General features: G+C 38.2%; 1 protein-coding gene across 1 annotated transcript in view; it reads left to right on the top strand.

Moving 5' to 3' along the window:
• TRPM3 (transient receptor potential cation channel subfamily M member 3) overlaps nt 1–19819 on the top strand; it is a 265606-nt gene that overhangs the window by 234866 nt on the left and 10921 nt on the right. Inside the window, exons 21-25 of the mRNA XM_058827630.1 lie at nt 1655–1783; nt 4104–4355; nt 9571–9781; nt 18840–18990; nt 19523–19722. Of these exons, the coding sequence (XP_058683613.1) occupies nt 1655–1783; nt 4104–4355; nt 9571–9781; nt 18840–18990; nt 19523–19722 (943 nt within the window). The remainder of the gene's footprint in view (nt 1–1654; nt 1784–4103; nt 4356–9570; nt 9782–18839; nt 18991–19522; nt 19723–19819) is intronic.

The raw sequence follows: 19819 nt of genomic DNA on the forward strand, positions 1-19819 counted from the left end.
TATTCTTTTGCCCTACTGATTGCAAGTGCTCACCAAAGGCTGCTGAAGCCATTCGAGGTAGATTTCCCAATAATTAGTAATCAATAAGGTCTAAGAGGAGTGTTGAGTAACACTATCACCTGGCTTTTTCTCTACATTAGAAGGTGCTGTTTCCACTAGGGAGATGTGTATCCAGTTCTGCCTGCCCAGACAGAGGTCCTCCTGACCCCGGTGTCACCCTAAGTGTTGGTCTACATCCACATTGCTCTCCAATTCCTTTAGGAGTGGAAAGGGAAGGGCAGCCTCCGGACCTGTATTGCAATCCATCATCCCTCTCAAACTGAAAGACAAATGAGATCATTTCCTCCTCTGTTTTATGCAGACAAGAAGTAGTACTTCAGCTGTCTGGTTCCTCTATAATGATAGTTATGGTCAATAGAACAAATTCTATTGAGTGTCCTCAGCCAGCAACTGGAACAAAAGCCAGAATCCTGTGGCTTTTACAAAGAGTGGAAGTGACATTCTCTAACAAATACAATAGGACTATAAACTCTATTCTGTGATGTGCAGAACATCTAAATAATCCTACCCAAAATTCTCAAGGCCCTCTGTGGTTGTTTCAGCTTACATCCCATGTACGCAACAGTGAGTAACAGACAGCTGAGAGATAAACTGAATTCAAATATAGATGTATGTATTACAGCTTTCTGTCACAATGACTAAATGTTCATGCACAGAACTGACTCATCTTTTCTCTGACTTATATTTAGTCTTAAGATGCATTTTCTTATAGGGCTGCTGTTTGAAAGGCAAAGTAGACAGGTAGTTGGATTCTGGCCTCCACAAACCAGAGTGAAATCTGTGCTCCAGAATGACACTCGAGTTCCTCTGACCTTGACTGAACTTGATGATGCAATTGGGCTGATTTGTCTTTTTTTGACAGACCATTTAATTACATTCAAAATGCAGAAAAACAAAGGAAAAAAAACTAAAAGCTGAATTCATACTTGCCTATTAACCTGGAAGGTGAATATATTAGGAAGGAAAAGAAAAACATTCCCGCTTAAAAATTTGCAAAAACTATAATGCAAGTGGATGCATGGCTATGCCTGGCTCCTTACTGCAGCGTTATAGGAGTATATAGAATATATAGTATATATAGAATAGGAGTAGCAGTGTTTTGGGGAGGAAACATGCTATAGATTTGATCAGTACTACACGGGGTAAAAAGACTTCTAATAATGCCTAAAATCTGGACTCATAATGCCAGACTCAGCCCAGATTAGGTGAACAATGTGGGAAAACACAGAGCGGTGTTGGAGGACTAAAGGCTTTTAGAAGCAGATGACAGAGAAATCTTCACATAGCTTACTTGATTGGGTAGTTGACAGAGTGGTATTAGAATTGCCATCACTGTGGGATGATCCCAGGGAACTGCATTAATAAAGTTTTTTTTTGAGGAGATAGATATAGCTGGTCATATGTGCACGTATTTTGCAAATTCCATACAGTATGTGACTCAATGAGAGCTTTCTCAGGCAACCCAGGAGAGTCTTATTGTTCTTTTATCTGTGACACCCTGGCTACAGTAGAATCAGGAATATCAAATCATATCCAAGAAACTGGCTCAGTTGTATAGATAGTGACAACTGATATTTGTTTTTTTTCTTTACAGCTGGCCTACATAGGGTACTTGATGCTGTTCAACTACATTGTGCTGGTGAAGATGGATCGCTGGCCATCTATTCAGGAGTGGATTGTCATTTCATATATTTTCACTCTGGGAATAGAGAAGATGAGAGAGGTAAATTCTCCCCAACCAAGAAAGAATAAAAAAGGAATAAGCATAGGGCTTGATGTTTTGGTTTTTTTTAATTTTAATATCTGTTTTTAGTATTTTTCTCAGTGTACATTTTTATGAATGAGTTTACCATAAAAGTGCCTCTTTTTTTTTTTTTTTTTTTTTTTCAGAAAGGCAGATGGATTGTTTTTAAAAAGCAGGAAAAAATGTCTATCCTCTTTAATTTCAAAAATAGCAGTTTCTTTTTCATCCTTTCTTTCTTTCTTTCTTTCTTTCTTTCTTTCTTTCTTTCTTTCTTTCTTTCTTTCTTTCTTTCTTTCTTTCTTTCTTTCTTTCTTTCTTTCTTTCTTTCTTTCTTTCTTTCTTTCTTTCTTTCTTTCTTTCTCTCTTTCTCTCTTTCTCTCTTTCTCTCTTTTTCCTTTCCTTTCCTTTCCTTTCCTTTCCTTTCCTTTCCTTTCCTTTCCTTTCCTTTCCTTTCCTTTCCTTTCCTTTCCTTTCCTTTCCTTTCCTTTCCTTTCCTTTCCTTTCCTTTCCTTTCCTTTCCTTTCCTTTCCTTTCCTTTCCTTTCCTTTCCTTTCCTTTCCTTTCCTTTCCTTTCCTTTCCTTTCCTTTCCTTTCTTTTCCTTTCCTTTCTCTCTTTTTTCTCTCTTACTCTCTCTCTTTTTCTTTTTCTTTCTCTCTTACTGTCTTTCCTTTTTCTGTTCTTTCAGTCCTTCTCTTTTTCCTTCCTTCTTTCTTTCCTTCTTACCTTCTTGTTCTTCCACAAAATTTCTGCATTCAAATTTCATTAATAGCACTCACAACTACAGGGTGATCTTCTGATAAGTCTTAAAGGTCAGCTAAATTTCTTGAAATGTGCCTCTTGAAATTTTTTTGTTAATTTGTCAAGCAATAGTGTGCATCTCCCTAAGGATGCAAAAGCAGACACACGGAGCAGAGACAGAGTTTTTAAGGTACACTCAGTCTATAGAGTGAGTGAAGTGGTTCTGTGTAACCCTGCCCCTCATGGTCTCTCGCACCTAATGCTGTCCCCTTTAGCCAAAGCTGCATTTATTCCACAGTGACACCAGAGGCCCAATTCAGCCCTAGCGTGAGCAAATGTGAGTCCCACTGACCTCAGCTGGAATAGCACATTTGTACCCCTGGGCTGAACCTGTTACCAGTTCTGCTTGTGCACTCTGAAGCCAGTGCTCTGCAGGGCTAGACTAAAAGTGGACTTGCAACTTACTTAGGTTTTAAAGACAGGTTTCTGACTCTGTATGGTAAATGCTATGTTATAAATAAAAAGAATGGAGGAAAAGGCACTCCTTGAGTGGCCCATGAGTATGTGCCATTAAGGGAAAGGAAAGCAGTGGCAGTAGCCACACGAGGACTATGCAGAGTCAATGAACTGCTGGCTCAGCAGGTGGGAGGCTGCAGACAGGAGTTGTGTGAGCTGTTTTTTGTCAAATCATTCACCCCAAACTGTCCTTTCCACAGAAGTTTACCAAAAATATTTGTCACAATTGATTTCTAAGCAGATAATGGAATTGTTCATAGATGAGCCTAAAATTCATTCCAAAAACAAATTATAAGGATTACATTCATCTTGTTTGAGGAACTGTATGAGTTTACTCAAATGTTCTTGGGCTAAATACAGAAAATGAAAACCAACAGCTTGTTAACTCCCTAAAAGGTAGGACTTATTCATGGCGATCACTTGAACTATAGTTTTAAGAGTAGTTTGGGAAAACAATCAAGTTTCACAAATTATCTTGCAGGAAGAATGACAATAAATTAATAAGGTAAGATTATTTATTTTTGTGACCTTTTTTCTTGGCTGTGGGACTTAATTTCCCAAAACAGGCCCAAGTAGTATCTAATATCTCTATTAAATCTCTGATGCAGAGCTTTATGTTTATTAATTATTTTTTTGTCATTTGACACACATTTTAATATAACTTTCTCTAAATCTACAGCTTCTTTAAATGTGAATTTTCTGATTAAAAAAATCTTTCTGTATTTTTCCCTTTGTTCGAAGACCCTAAGTATGGCTAATACATTTGAAAAACAGAAATACATGCACATATTACTTCTGATTAGATGAGGATTTTAGACTGAGCTATCACTTTGTACTTTAAAGTATTTTGCACATAGACACATTTTAAGAATGGTTGAAATCGAAGATTTTGTGGGGGAAAAAAACTGAGAGTACCTGAGATATTCAGATGACAAGCATCTATCAGCTTTGCTTTTGGCCTGTGTGGCATATATCTATCTGTTTAGTATAGATTTCTTCAACTTTAAGACAGCTCAGTTACTCTCCATTTCCTCTGTCCTTCAGATCCTCATGTCAGAGCCTGGGAAACTGCTGCAAAAAGTCAAAGTTTGGCTCCAGGAGTACTGGAATGTTACCGACCTCATAGCTATCCTGCTGTTCTCTGTTGGGATGGTTCTCCGTCTGCAGGACCTGCCTCTCCGGAGCGATGGACGCGTGATCTACTGCGTCAACATCATTTACTGGTACATCCGGCTGCTGGACATCTTCGGCGTGAACAAGTACCTGGGGCCCTACGTCATGATGATCGGGAAAATGGTAAGAGGAGTTGGTGAGCCCCTTCTGCTTGACAGCTTGTTCTTGGCTCAGTGTCCTTAGCCAGTGACATTGCTGCAGATTTACCTGTGTTTTGTTTTACACATTAGTGTTTTCATGCCAGTTAGAAGTCAGTGCTTTATTGATTCAAAACCTCCAGAATCAAGGTTTTTCCTGTTCTGTTAGATGATGTATTGTTTGTCTCTCTCTGAGCTCACTCTTCAACAGCAGAGCCACCCTACACCCCTCTGTGCTTCATTTACATAAAGTGCAAAGGAGATTCGATGGTTATAAAAGGTATTTGTTAAGGTAAAAGAAAAGTTGTTCAGATGTGTAGTACCCTGAGACTTGAGACTCAATGTGTTGTAATAGTCATGGTGTGTTCAAAACTACAGTGGTCATGGTTAAGAATGACCCTTCTATAGTTTGATCCACATTCACATGATCTTCCATCATTTAAATTCAGGTCTGTCCTTGTGAGATGAGAAATCCATTTGCTAAGTGCAACTTCTGTGCCCTGGGTGCATCAACTGTACATACCACAGCAGGAATATTAACAATTTATGTAACAGTAAATGCATGCAAAAGGAATCAAGAGACACGTGCTTCCACATGCGTGACTTCTGACTTTTGACTTTCGAATTTTTAATTTTCATTTTTCAATTGAAATGTTGCTATTAAGCAGCATTTTGCTTGTTTCAGTTAAAGAAAATGGCTGGATTTACAGATGGATATGCACACATCCCTGATATTTGGATACCTGTACATGTAGCTAATATATGTGTTCATGTTTCACATGCAGTATCCAGCTTTTCTTGTGTAAATCATGTCTTTTTCATGCATTTTGGGGTTTAAGGTGTGAAGTTTTCTAATTAGATTAAAGCCCCTTGAAGCTGGCTTTAAGTAAAAAATAGTAAACTGAATATTAACTCTTCTAGATGGAATACTACTGCTGTCTGTTTCCTATGTGATGATAATCAGGAAGTCCAAACAGGCTGTCTGTTGTACTTATCTTGCAATGGTCCTTAAAGAAAAGCTTCATCCATCCTCACCATCATAAGAAAAGGGACCATGGACTACAATATCTCCTTAATATTACATTGGTCACAACAGGCACAGTGAGCAGGTATAAAACTGAAATGCAAAATATACATCCAGTTTGTCTTGGTTTGGAAGACGGGTGTCTGGTAGAGAGGGCAGGAGCCTCCCTTGGAATACACCCTACCCAACGGGGAACCATTGTCTTATCCCCTCAATTTTCCAGCTTTCTCCTGCAAGCTCACAGTGGTGGGTTTGACAAAGAACAGGTTAGAGGGAAAAAAAGTGAGGGAGAGAGATTGAGGGAAAACATGAAAGTGATAGTTGAATTTTTATGTCCTGGAAAGCACTTCCCTCAATAAAGCCTATAGGAGGTTGACATGAGGTTTTGCAGAGCTCCGGAGTGAAAATACTCAACAGTTCTTGTTGGAGGTTCTTGTGAAAAGACATCAGGATCAGAGAAAGGAATATAGATCAAAGGGAAAACACTGCCTTAGCAGGTTTCCTTCCTGCCGCATTTGGACTCTCTTTCTGGCAATGGATCTGGTGGTCACTGGGGCTTACACAATACACAGTGTATAAAACTTCTGAAAAAAACAACTACCTTTCTGCTCTGCTTTATTTTCACAGCTACATGCACTAAAATTTTCAGAACTGTGGTGCTAACACAGGCGGCATGAGCAACAGTTCAGTAATAGAGGGGCCACATAAAACAAACTTCTAGTAGTCAGTGTTACAGGTGGCTGATAGGAGCCCAACTCCACCAGCAGTATAAAGAGTGGATTATTTTTCTTCTAGGTCACACAGAAAGGAAGCGACTGAAATTAATAGCATTTTTATTCATTTGTCACTTTCACATGTGTACAATAAATCAGACCTCACTCCACTTTCTGTGGAAAACAAATGCAGGAAAATCACTAGCCTCTGTGGGCTCAGTACCTGCATCAAAGGGTGTTGAATTTAGCTGCCAAATTGTTCTGAAGCTCTGGGCAGCAGTTAAAGGAGGCAAATTCTTCTATTGTGTGCCTTGTTGCTTGGTTCTCATCATTTGTCCAGCTTTCCTTGCGCTCTCAGCCACTCTGACACATCCCCTTTGCCCACACATGCCGTGCACAACCAGTTTGAGTTACAGAGATCAGCCACTCACATCTATTTTCTAACCAGCTTACTCTGTTGTGCAACTCATGTCCAACTCATGCATTCCCTGGGAGTTGCACCTGCTGACTCCAGGCTGCTTCATGGGCTCACTTGTGTATTTTTGTTTAAATCACACGTCTCTCTACCTTCTTGTGTTCTGTCTTCCAAATGATGTTGGAAGTTCTGTTCAGCACTGTGAAGGATATCATGTTGGTTTTACATATTTCTACAGAGTAAGTACATCACAACTGCTGAGGTCCTCAACAGATCATATTTAATGCCCAGGACCTTTTTCTTGAGCTTCCACTGTAAGTTTAAGACTCAGGAGGAAAATGATGGCTTTTTCTATCTTTCCAGTGTTGAGGAGCTTTCTCTTCACCTGCCTCTACCTGCTGTAAGAAGTTTTACCTCTGGCCACTCTGAACCTCCTTGCTTAATCTCTGCAAGTGAGATTAAGCAAGGAGCAGGAATGGGCTTGAGTGGTTTAAATGGAATAGGTTAAAGCAAAGATGAAGACACAAGAAGTAAACTGAATAGCCAAGCTTATTATTATCTACTGATTTCAGTAACATAATAGGCTTGTGCTTTTCTGATTTCTGCACAGTGATAGATTTAATTTCCTTTAGGAAATTTGAGGAATGAAATTAAATGACTGTGGAATGTCAAGAGAGACAGTTATATCAGTTCCTTTAATGTGTGGAAATACCTGCATTTCCTAGCCTTTCTGTAAATACAGAAGTCAAACTACAGCCACCTTCTTAATGAAATTCTACCCCCAAAAAATTGTGTTTGATCACTTGTTTAAGGTGGTTGATGAGTTCTTCAGAATGATTGAAATAGCCATTGCCTTGCTAAAGCAGGAATTGTAATTTGACACCACAGACCAAAGGATCTGATACAATGCTCATTAAAGTCAGTGGAAAGTTTTCCATGTATTTCATTGTATTTCAGACAAGTTACTGGGAATTTAGAAGATACCCAGCTGAAGGAGGAGAAAACTATTTGGCATCTTGAATAGAGAACAGCACTAAAAATTTTATTTCTTGTAATATGAGGTGACACCTGTGTGATTCCTGACCAAAAATGCTTGAAACTTTTAATACATTGTCTTAAATTGCCTCAAAATACTCATTTTGTTTATTTGTTTCCATGACATTTTAAAATAGTTATTACATTACATCATATGAAGTTATATATTGCCATCTGAAATGAATTTGATCAGACAAGAACGAAGGAATCAGGTTCTATCTCTAGGTTTGTTCCCTAAAAGTAGTGAGAACTAAACATTATTATTCAGCTTTCCCATTTCAGGATGCTTTCTGAAGTACAATGATCTAGAATTCCTCTTCTTGAGGGAATATTTTTTGGGAAGATTAATGCCCTGAATTAAACAGGAATGTTGATGATTGACTTCACTGGGTTTTAATTATTCAAAGCATTTCTTTTCCTCTCGCATATTCCCAAGGTTTTTTCTTTCTTTCCTGCTTTTTTCATGAACCTCAAGACTTCTGTTTTTCTCTGCTTTTTTTTCAGTTGTCCTTGGCCCCTTCTTTCCATCTTCCTGATTCTCTCTCATCCGACCTCTGCCTGGCTGGTGCCTTTTTCCTGCAGTGTCTTTCTCTAAACATGAGCATACCTTTTTCTCTTTGCTACCCTGCAACACGCTTTTCTCCAGTACATGCTTTCCCAGTGTTACACTGACCTCAGATTGCTTCAAAATTGAAGAACCCCTGGAGCAGTACCAGATCCATCTGCTGCAAGTAGGTCCCTCTTCCAGCAGCTCCTGTCCTAAGCAGCCCTGCCCTTGGGCTGCAGCAGGGGCCCTGTGGAGCCATAAGGGCACCAGCTGAGGCACAGGTTGGTTTCACACCTCTCTTGCAAGGAAGGCTGAATTCAGCTGAGCCAGAAAATGCAGAGACTGGAGGGAATAAAACTCATAAGGTTTAGAGGACTCTTAACTTCATTTTTGTCTAGAGACAAAAGTTATGTCCAGAATTGTGAAGAACAACTCAGTTGTAACAATTCTAAAGATCTGTCAAGTCTGTAAGTTTTAAAGGGATCTTACCAGCAACTTTACACAATTCCCAATTTTTTTCACATTCACCTTGGGTTATCTCTGCTGAACCTGCCTGGTGCCCATTGTTCTGCTCCTCTGAGGGCCTCTTCTAGAGAAGTGCTTCTTCTAATCTTCAGATCTATTCAGCATCTTGTAGGATTGCTGTCCCACATTTTTCAGAAATTTTTTTTGAATGGATGGGTACTGTTTGCAAGCACTAGTTTATCTTGGGCATATGCTAATGAGGCCCTCAACAGTGGAGAAGAAGAGAGTTCACTGTCTGTTATCTGATTGGGGTTTGTTAATACAGCATTTGTCAGACTCCCCCACCAAGTGGATTTTTAGGCCGGCCAGTATCACAGCTTTCCTTTCTCGCTGGTTACCACCATGGTGTCCCTTATGTTGCAGTCACAGGCTGTTCTGCCACCCGTTCCTCCGTATGTTAGTTGCAGCTCCCTTTGCTCCAAGGTAATGACTACCAGTGAATAAAATTATCCATGTCAGCCCTTTTGCTTATGTACAGTTGCCACTTGGTGCCTATAAACAATACATCATCTCACGACCCTTGCCCAGACCAGGCTGCTGATTCCAGTGAACCTATATATTCTTGTGGAGGCAACTGGTGTGACCAGATGGTACTTTGCATTTTCAAGCCTATTCATAACATTTGAATTGTTCTTAAAAGTGACACTGGGTAAAACCAAGGACACAATAATACCACTTCACTTCTTTGAAAAATATTTTTTTTATGTGTAAATGAGAAAGGCTTTTCAAAAGTTGTTTTTGAAAATTCTGTTTCTTGGATTCACAGACTTTTTCTTTTTTTGCAGCACATAACAATAGGAATATGGACAAATGAGTTCCTCTAATTCTTGTCCTTTCTCTCTCTCTCTCTCTCTCTCTCTCTCTCTCTCTCTCTCTCTCTCTCTCTTTCTCTCTCTCTCTCTTTCTCTCTCTCTCTTTCCTTTTTCCTGTCATTACATTCAGATGATAGACATGATGTACTTTGTCATCATCATGTTGGTGGTTCTGATGAGCTTTGGTGTGGCAAGACAGGCAATTCTCTTCCCCAATGAGGAGCCTTCGTGGAAGCTGGCGAAAAACATTTTTTACATGCCTTACTGGATGATCTATGGGGAAGTGTTTGCAGACCAGATAGACCGTAAGCAAGTTTATGATTCTCATACTCCACAGTCAGGTATCCAACTTTGATTAGATGATGTCCTATTACATCATGTGTGTTTGCTCAATAAATGGCTCTGGATAGAGGAACTTATTCAACAAAGAAAATGGTTGCAAAAGTATTTTTTCAGTTAATATTGAGGTGTTAATTTCAGAACATGCTTCTGGCATCACTTTGCAATCATTTAACTGGAAATCCATAAAGCTAAATTATCATGTGTGTAGAGAAGGTTATAAATGAGTCCTTTTTATCAACTTGGTGTCAAGAATCCCTTTCCAGGTATCCGACATGAATTTGGGGGTATACCTGGGACACAAAATATCAGTTATTTTTTTCTCATCCTTCAGTTTATTTTTTGACCTAAATACTTTTTATCTAACTTCATATTGAGCATCATGTCTAATAGTAGAGGGTTAGATCTATCAGCTCCTGTAACATGGGGAATCTAATCTGATGAGTTTTCTTTTCTGTTACCTTCTCAGTGTCATATTTAAGCTAAACCCTGTGATGCAATTCTTTGGGTCTAATAATTTGATCCATTTTTAGAATATTCCTGCATTTACTTTTAGCAGGCAAGACTGTGATCATACCATTGCAAACAGGAAAAGAGCCAGTATGAAATACATTATCTCCTCAGGAATCATTGGGTCGGCAATCAGGAAAACGGTGGTTTTCTGTTTAGATTAAATCTCGTGGTACCACTCTTTGCATTACCACCAGATGAGAGAGCTGGTCATGAGAAATGATGCAGTAGATGACCAGACTAAAAAAATTAACAAACAGTGTCATCTTTTGCAACTACTGTCATGTAACTGATGTTCATCATTCTTACTTAACTACATCTAAGTCTTGGCAGCATTTGGAAGTCAGTACCTTTTCCAGTGGAAGATGGCTTCCATTAAAGCTGTCTTTAGGATATTTCATTTTATTCTATGTACCATCTTAGGAGAGAGCAGTATGTTCAAAATTTATTTGCTGTTTGTTCCATATTGACAAAGTTTGAATAAAAAAAAAAAAAATTACTTTTCATGAGCTGATTAAAAGTAGTAAATACCTATATCACAAATAATGCCCCCAACTGAATATAGTTTCAGATGGATAGATGTATATATATCCCACGGCTGATATTTCAGCAGTTCCATGTTAATTTCTTCTTCCTGGCTAACACAGAATCATTATCGTGGATACAGATGAAACCTCCTTTTTTATCTTTGCTTCCTTACTTGGTTTTCAGAGGCAGCATGGCATGCAAGGAAGTAAGCAAATACCTATAAAAAATTTCTCACCATGTTTCACTTTTTACCAAATTCCCTCATTTTTATCCTTTTCCCTTTTATTTTTAAAAATTCACTAATTCCAAAGGTGTCATAGTTGGGGATATAAAACTTTGTCTTGCTCTGAAAGCATATTTTAGAGGGCTAAAAACCATTAAATTATAACTTTCTTCTACAGGCAGAATTATGTCTGTCCCTCTACAAGTGGCCATTTATTGATATTGTAGTGAGTAACTACCATAGTGCAACAAAAGTGCCAACTGCTGAATAAAGTGTTCTTGTTTGTTGGTTTTTTTTTAAATGAAGGTCTGATTACAGTTTAGAACCTGTAAACCTAAACTGGAGGGTGTTTAAGTATGAAAACAGGGTGGCAGGCTGCACACCCTTGCATAAGGGTTTGTGTTATTTAGATGCACAAAATTTAAATCATACAAAAAGATGCAGAGTAATTAATTCTGAAGCAAAACTCCTGGCAGCTTAAACTCCACCATTAAATATAGACAAATTGTTTTTCTGCCTGTGTCAAGGAAACTCGGAATTGCAGCAAAAGTGATGATGTCAAAATGAAAAGCAGCACCTACTTCCTCCTTCCTGAGGGGCAGATGATGCAAGGAATTAGCCACTCTTCCAGCACAAAATATGTAGAGTATGTCATGTCTCTCTGATGCTCAGTTGTCTCAAAGATGTTATCTGTGGAATAGACTGGGAGCATGACCAATGGTTGATGATGATGTTATACAATCTAAATGACCCAATGGATATCCAGAAGGTTTTACTAGTACTCTCACATTTTTTTACTATTTAAACATTTGCTGTTATTTGTATTTTCCATGTTGTTCTAAGCTAAAACAGCCACTGTACTCATGTTAAAGTGCTACAGTGTTTGTATATTCTCCAATAAGATAACATTCTAAAATTGTTATGCTACATTTAAAATGCAATTTAACTTTATGGCTTAGAGCACATTCTTTTTTAATCAGTATTATTTTAACAAAAAGAAAAGGGTTGCTTTGTGATTTCATTTATATTTGGGTGTTAAATATTGTTACATTATTAGCAAGCTTGAGTTTCAGCAAAAGTGCTGATCATGGAAAAGCATGTTGATTTGAGCCACTGTCCTGGAAATCATCCTGGTATCTGAGAATGTACTAATAAATAGGCTACTCTAACATTTCTAATTTACTTTATTTTCAGAAAAAAAATATTTTTATCTATTTAATTAATTCTTTTTATTTTATTTGTGAAGCATGCCATTAAGGCTGACCAGATACAGTATCTGAATCCCTCTCATCAGCCGGCAGCCTTTTCATCCAGTGGATCTAATCTGATTTTTATTTCAACACACTGCTAAATGCGTTGCTCTAGAACAGTGCATATTTACATTTTTTACCCTTAATTTCTGTATTCATATAATTTTTTAAGGAAAATCATGTTATCTGGGGTATGTGTTAGTGTCCTGTTGGTATGTTAGTATGTGATCTCATCTTCAACTCAAAAGTGAGGACATCCTCACTTCTGGGATTATGAATACATTATTCAGTGGTGGTGTTCATTATCAGTGATGTCTGTAACTACTACATGCTTACAAATTTCTGTCTAAGAATCAGTTGTAAAGTGGGGGGAAGGAGAGTAAATCTTTAAGCTCTGTGTTCAAATTTTCAGGTAAAGTCAACAAAACCAGCAAAACCGCTCTCTAAGTAGCTCCTCCCTGACTGACAGTTCATCATAATATGACCACTAAAAAAATCTATAAAACCATGTCATATTAAGCCGGTCTTTCATACAAAAAGACGTAGAACTAGAATGGCCAGCTTCAGTAATTCTTGGATGAAGAAGAGAGTTTGACAAGTGAAAACCACTGAATATGCCTAAAACATGCTGGGGGAGGAACCACAGACAGTAACACATGGAAGAGTGACTGCTGCTAGCAAAAGAGATATCCTGGGTTCCTGGTGCTCTTTCAGTCCCAGATACCCATTAAGTCCACAGCCCAGCTCCATATGGGCTTTGGGAATGAGGAACTAGAAAAAACAGACTTTACTATCACAGTGCAATCATAATGGTCTTCCTCTAGGTCTTTGAGCAGGAAATTATCTATGATCATTAATATGATCTGTAAACAAAGGAGGTTTACGATTAGACCATACTGTTCCCTCAACTATATCCAGGTGTTTAGCTAATTCTTTTTAGCTGATCTGACATGGAGAGAAGGTTACACATACCATGTTGTCTACTTGGGAAGTTTTAGCAATTACATGAAACAGTCTTTGGAAGTATGTAAAGATCAAGGAATAGTCAAGCTACTTCATGGAGAAGTCCAACCAGTCAAAATGTCAGTCCAAGTGAAACATCAATAATGACTGAAACCACCATGAGCTACTGAGTTTTGACTTGGGCCTAGAAAACCCCAGTTAGCAAATGTTGGAATGCAGATAAAGGCTTAGACCGGAGAATTGAAAGCAGGCAGTAAGCTAATCAAATTTATGAATTATTTAATGATCATTAAATGAAAAATTAATGTATTTTAGGAAAGGAATAATAATAAGAGTTTGATAAATTGAGAAAAAATTAGACTGATATCAATTATGTAGTTAAGTGAAGATATATTATTATCCATTGATAGCTGGGGGAGGAAGGAGAATCTGAATCAGAGAGCTGGTGATGGCACATGCAACTGCCTAACTTTGAGGCTGTCTTTCCTAATCCATCTGAGCCTTGTGCTGCCCAATGGGATCCATGAGGCAGCAGCCAGCCATGTAGCTGCTTTAGTGAATGTCTGTCCAGAATGGACTTCCCACAGACGCGGTAAAATCTCTCCCTCAGTTCACCACACATTGGCACTTGTGCAGGCAGTCTTAGCCAGGAAAATTCATAGCACAGTTCTCACTTGTAAAGAACTTTGTCTTCACTTTAAAAACCTATCCACCCCTCCAGAATACTATGGATATTGAAGGATATAAGAAACAGTGAAGAGGAAAGGTGAGTTTGTTGGTAAAAAACATGTAGATAGAGAAAATAAATGCCAGCTTGGGAAATGGCAGTCATCTGTAGAAAATGAACATCAGAGCTCACATTTTCCTGTCTTCAGAAGGCTAAGCACTGAACCTGCTCTTAGTCAACATGGCTTTTGGGAAGTTTTTCAGATTTTCCTGGTGTCTCACAGGCTGGATTTCCATCTGGATTTTCTTAACAGCTGACAGAACTTCACGTGCCATCTGGAATCTGAAGATCAGTCTGAGTTGTGTTTGTTCCTTTTGTTTATTTCTGGTTTGGAAAAACATAGCTAGTTAAAAAAAAACCCTACCTAGTTTAAGAGAAAAGGATGGGACTCTTTCAATTGTATTGGAGGAATATCAAGTAACCAGAATGCAATTGTTTCAGAAGATGAGAGACCATTATACACAGGTTTTAACTGTTCAGTGAACTTCAGAGGAAACTATAATTGCTACAAAACTCTTTTTAAAAAAATCTTTAAATTTCTTAATCTGTTAGATTTAAGTTTTATAGTTCTTAAAAATTTCTTAGTACAAATGAAAGTTATATACTAAGTTCTTCACGACTTTACAGGTTGCATGCTTCTCATGACTAGTAGGAGCTTCCTGTCGAGCCTCCTTTCGAGGCCTGTCATTTGCATGGACCATTCTGGACTTAGAACAAACAGAGCAGCTCTGTACAAAACAAGAATAAATCATACTTGTGGCAATGCTTTTAACATTGTTAGAGAAAGGTAGTGGATAGAATTTTTGTGCAGACTAGAAAAGACTTTGGAATTATTTCTGGGCTGGAATGCAGCAATATTCCCATATCTAGCACTCCCGATGTTGTAATTTGGATTCTATTTTCTTGGCTATTTTTAATGGGAGAAGGAGGAGAATAGGAGGAGGAAGAAAGCACTAGAGTGAACAAGAAAAATACAGGGATTTACTGAAAATTGTTATTAAAATACCAGCAGATTGAAGAGACCCTTCAAAGTTATGTTTAATGTGGCCTAGGGTGAAAGCAACGTAGAAGGTCAGGATGCTGTAGTCAAAGAAACTTTCTTAAAGTAATGTGTCACTTTTCAACTCCCTGGATGTTTCTACCAATGAACAGAGTAACTCTTTGATATTCAAGGTAAACAGATTTTAATATTTTCTCCATCAGTGAAGAAGAGAACAACTTTAGGAAGCCTGCTTAATATTTTTGGTAGGGGGAAGTTTTCAGTATTTACCAGCTTGGTAAGCTGGTAACGTTGCTTAGACATTTCATTCAGAAATTACAAAACACTTTCACATCCTTTGGGTTCCTTTTGGGTCAAAATTGGAAGGTGCCTATATACTCATAAATAGGATGATGAAAGTGCATTAAAAATATCCAGACTTGAATTTAAAAAAAAAAAAAAAAAAAAAAAAAGTTATTTTTTGTTGTTTGGTTGCACTATTTTGTTTCAAATTTATTTAGAACTATGAACATAGGAAAGCATTCCTCAGTTTCTTGTGATTTCAAACAAATCAGGTGGTATTGTAAAAGTGGTATCCATTTTTATAGGAGAAGTTTTCATCAAAGGCAAAAGCTATTCAGTGGCAGAGCTGTTGAAAGACTTTTCCCTCTTCATTATTTCCCACACCTGCTTTGAAAGGATGCAGCTGGGGGAACAGTCATCATGCAGAGACCCACAAGCATCCTTTGCCAAGCCCTCCACCCAGCACACAGTAAAAGTGAGCAGTACCCATGTCATGGCGGTAATTACAGCAGGGAAACTAATTCTTCCTGAGCTCTGTCTCCACGTTAGGCCTGACACTCACAGAGGCTTGAGTTACTGTTGGTTTTTTTGCAACTATTTCCTGGACAGGAAAGAGGAAGGGTTAGATATGTAGCAGGAAAGGCCCAGCAGGAAACTGTAAGTGGGAGTCAGGAAGGAAAAATAAGCATGGAAAGAGATTGTGAAAAAGGAAACAAGGGATGCAAAAAGTATGTACTGCTACGGGTGCCAGGCTGCAATGTTTGGAAGCTGAGTGGAGTCAATTTGTATAATTGAAATTAAAACTCCAACCATTTATTGTTTTCTAAAGCCTAAGTTTAGGACATAATGTCTGAACTTTATCCAGTGGCCTGTAGGTATCAGAGTCGTTGGCTTTTTCAGTTACCCAAGACTGGCATATTGTTATACTAATAGAATTTTCTTCAGTAAAGCACTTCACTAGAATTAAGTGTTCTGTGGTTTGTGTTAGAGTAGGGCTATAATGCAAAACAGATGAGTCAAGTTTTCATACATGGTAATATTGTGCTTTGAAATACATTGCAATATATTACTGCACATATTACAAAAATTATTTCATTTCTCCAAAAATAATTAAAATGTTCAAATGATGTTACACATGAGGGGCAGTGCATGTTCCTCAGGGGTGAGGCACAGCACACACCTTTAATTAATAGTGGGGGAAAAAAATCCTTGAAAATGAATGTCACAGTTTAAAGATGAAAGATGTTCAGTGTTGTGATGTGCCATGGAACACAGACTTCTGCATTTTTGGACACATGTCATACGTTTTCTTATGCAGCTGAAGATGTGACAATTAAACTTATGGTGGCTTAGCTCTCCATAAGTAAGGCAAGAAATGAGTATTCCCGAGTTATTTAAAAACTGTACGCACAACAGAGCATTCAAAAGAGAAAAACTTTTGCAAAGCTTTAGGACTAGCTGAACCACAACAGGTGTATAGAATAGACTGTGGGAACATGTCTGCATAGGAAATCTAATCTGGCCATTACTGAGTGGCATAAACCAACAGAGATTACCCACTTGTAAGCAAGTAGAGCTGAAGAAGTATTTTTTGTCTTCTTAACTGATTTTTTTTTTCAGATTAAATTCTATGGTTTTTTTAGAAAAAAAATGGGATAATAGAGTTGGAACCGGAGTTGGAGCTGAGTTTTTGATCTCATTTATCTAAGGTTTGAAAAATGCTTTTCAAAATTTTTCTCTTTACTTGAAAAGATAATATTTGTTCTGTTTTCAGCACAAAAAAGGACAACAGGTTTCATCAACTGATATTGTGATTGTTCCATCACTGGTGAAATCTTGATGGGTTTTGGTACTTTGTTGTATTGGACTTTGTACATCTGACTCAATAAATGAGCAAGTTAATGTTTCCACACAAAGAGATGTAAGTTTCATATTGAGTATTGATAGTAAGAGCTGTTGAATAATGCAGTTTCTGCTGGTGAAGACTAAGAGCAGAGAGGCCAGCACTCACAGCACCTCACTGACGGTATTTTGAATGTCTAAATGAAACTGCTGCTTGGAGCATTGTGGAAATAGCACTGCCTTAAAATGATCTGCAAAGTGATCCTTACTGAGAAATGAAGAATTTCATAGTCTCAGCCTACTTCAGTAATAAAATGTGTTTTTGTAAATAGGAAGGACTGGTAACACCATATGTCCAAACACAATGGAGCTGCTGGTAAAAAGCAGTGCTGCTTGTATTTGATTTTGTAATTTCTTTTTCAGTGAGTTGAATATTTTTGGAGAGGACATGTAGTCTTGTATCCCATGTGGCTACAATATTTCTGTGTGTAATAGGCTAGGCTCTAATTGTAGTGCCCAAAACAAACTACCACAATCACACATAATGTAATATGATTGCCAGTACAGGTATCCACAAGTGAATGTCAAGCTCAGTGAATCAAGTTCAGAAGAACATTTTTGAGGAGATACAATGCTTGGAAATATAGATTTGTTGCCATACAATGACATTTTACACGTGGCATGAGCAAACTTCATTTTCCATGAAGTCAGTACAAAACCCCCATGGATATCACTAGGAACTGAGCCAATACTGAGCACTTTGGAAACTCCTAACTTAAACTTCTTTTTGACAGAGGTGAGGGGAAGCTAGCTGTAGTGCTGGGCAAAATGTACTAAGATGGTTTGTATATTTAAGCTGCTGCTTCCATGATTTTCTTGAGGAGATTTCTGATTATGGAGATACATAGCACCACCAAGACTGAAGCTAGAGAGACATAAACTCAACCCATGCTTCCAAAAGCAGATTTCCCATCACTGCACATGAAAACATATTAAAATACAAGCAGGGGAAACTATTTCACCATGTTTTCCCTGCCCTTGCTTCAGTTCTACAGCATTAATATTGAGAACATTTTGATTCCAATGTATTTGCAGAAGAAACAGGTGGCATCTCTGCTGCATACATGTCCCTGTACCTGGTACAGTAAAGACTTGATAATCTTCCCCACTGTTTCCAGGCATGCAGTCAAGAGTCCTTAATAGCAGAAAGTCATTATGAGTATGTCCTAGAGAGGCTTGAGACAGTGCAGTGCACAGCAATAAACATCTACTCTTTAATTTACTTTCATGGACTTCATTTTCTTTATGTATCACATCCCTCTCAATCAATAAAAAAGAGAAGGTTTTCACTATTAAAGAAATAATTAGTAAGCATCTCTGTAGGATTAAACAATTCATTAATTTCATTTTCACAGCCAGACTATCACCAGACTACCATATTATTTTGCATTATGTATGCAAACAGGCAGCTTACTCGCACCACACATGTGTCCTGAGAGAAATATCTTGATACCCACAGCACAAAAAACTCACAATAACAAGAACTGCAGCCCATAAAATCTGAGATACCAAGCATAAACTTCTGAGCAGAAAATGTCAATGCCATTGTAATTTGGAAGATGTTGCCTTGACAGGCAGGCCATTATAAATATTTAAATATTTCTGCAAAAACTACTGAAAAAATAAGATTCATTCCCATTTTCCATTTTTGTTTGTTTCTAAATTTTGTTCCCAGCACCTTGTGGTCAAAATGAAACCCGAGAAGACGGCAAAATAATCCAGCTACCTCCCTGCAAGACAGGAGCATGGATCGTTCCTGCCATCATGGCCTGCTACCTCTTGGTAGCAAACATCCTTTTGGTGAATCTCCTCATTGCGGTTTTCAAGTGAGTGACACATCGCAAAGTACAGACTTGGGGAGGATTCACATTGTTCACAGTCTACAAAGACTGCTGAGCTTTGGCTGAGAGACATTTTCCAAGGATGTAAGCGGGAGAGGGAAAGAGGTTTGTCTCCAGGAAACAAGGGAAATGCCAAGTTTTTCACATTGTGCTCATTTCCAAGGACAGACACCTAATGGGAAGCGGCACAAAGAAGCCAAATAAGGTTCAATTATGGCATCATTCATTCCCAATGGGGAAAACAAGAGTATAAACATTTCTCCATCTCAGTGGGTTTTTGTACAGGGGTTGTGCAGCACAGACATTTACAGTCATAAGGTACTTCAAAAAGGCTTATTATCACTGTGCTTTGCCCAGGCACATACTTATTCTTTTGTTCTGTTTCCTGTTTTTGTGACAAGGAAACATTTGCCAGTGTTATTTAAATGTATCTAGTTATGATGCTCTCATATCTTCTTTGGCAAAGCACCCAAAACCATTTTCAGTCTGATGTTATTTTCCTCTTCTTGCCTTCTAGCAACACATTTTTCGAAGTAAAATCTATATCAAACCAAGTTTGGAAGTTTCAAAGGTACCAGCTCATCATGACATTCCATGAAAGACCTGTTCTCCCACCACCTCTGATCATTTTCAGCCACATGACGATGATATTTCAACACCTCTGCTGCAGATGGAGGAAGCATGAAAGTGACCCGGATGAGAGAGACTATGGATTGAGTAAGACTCAGATAATGCACAGAGGGGACTTTACAATGCCTTTCATAGTGTCTAGTGGTTGGCATGCATGAAGTCCATGTCCAGCACCTTGATAATC

Source organism: Poecile atricapillus, chromosome Z (genome assembly GCF_030490865.1).
Source record: "Poecile atricapillus isolate bPoeAtr1 chromosome Z, bPoeAtr1.hap1, whole genome shotgun sequence".
Taxonomy (NCBI): domain Eukaryota; kingdom Metazoa; phylum Chordata; class Aves; order Passeriformes; family Paridae; genus Poecile; species Poecile atricapillus.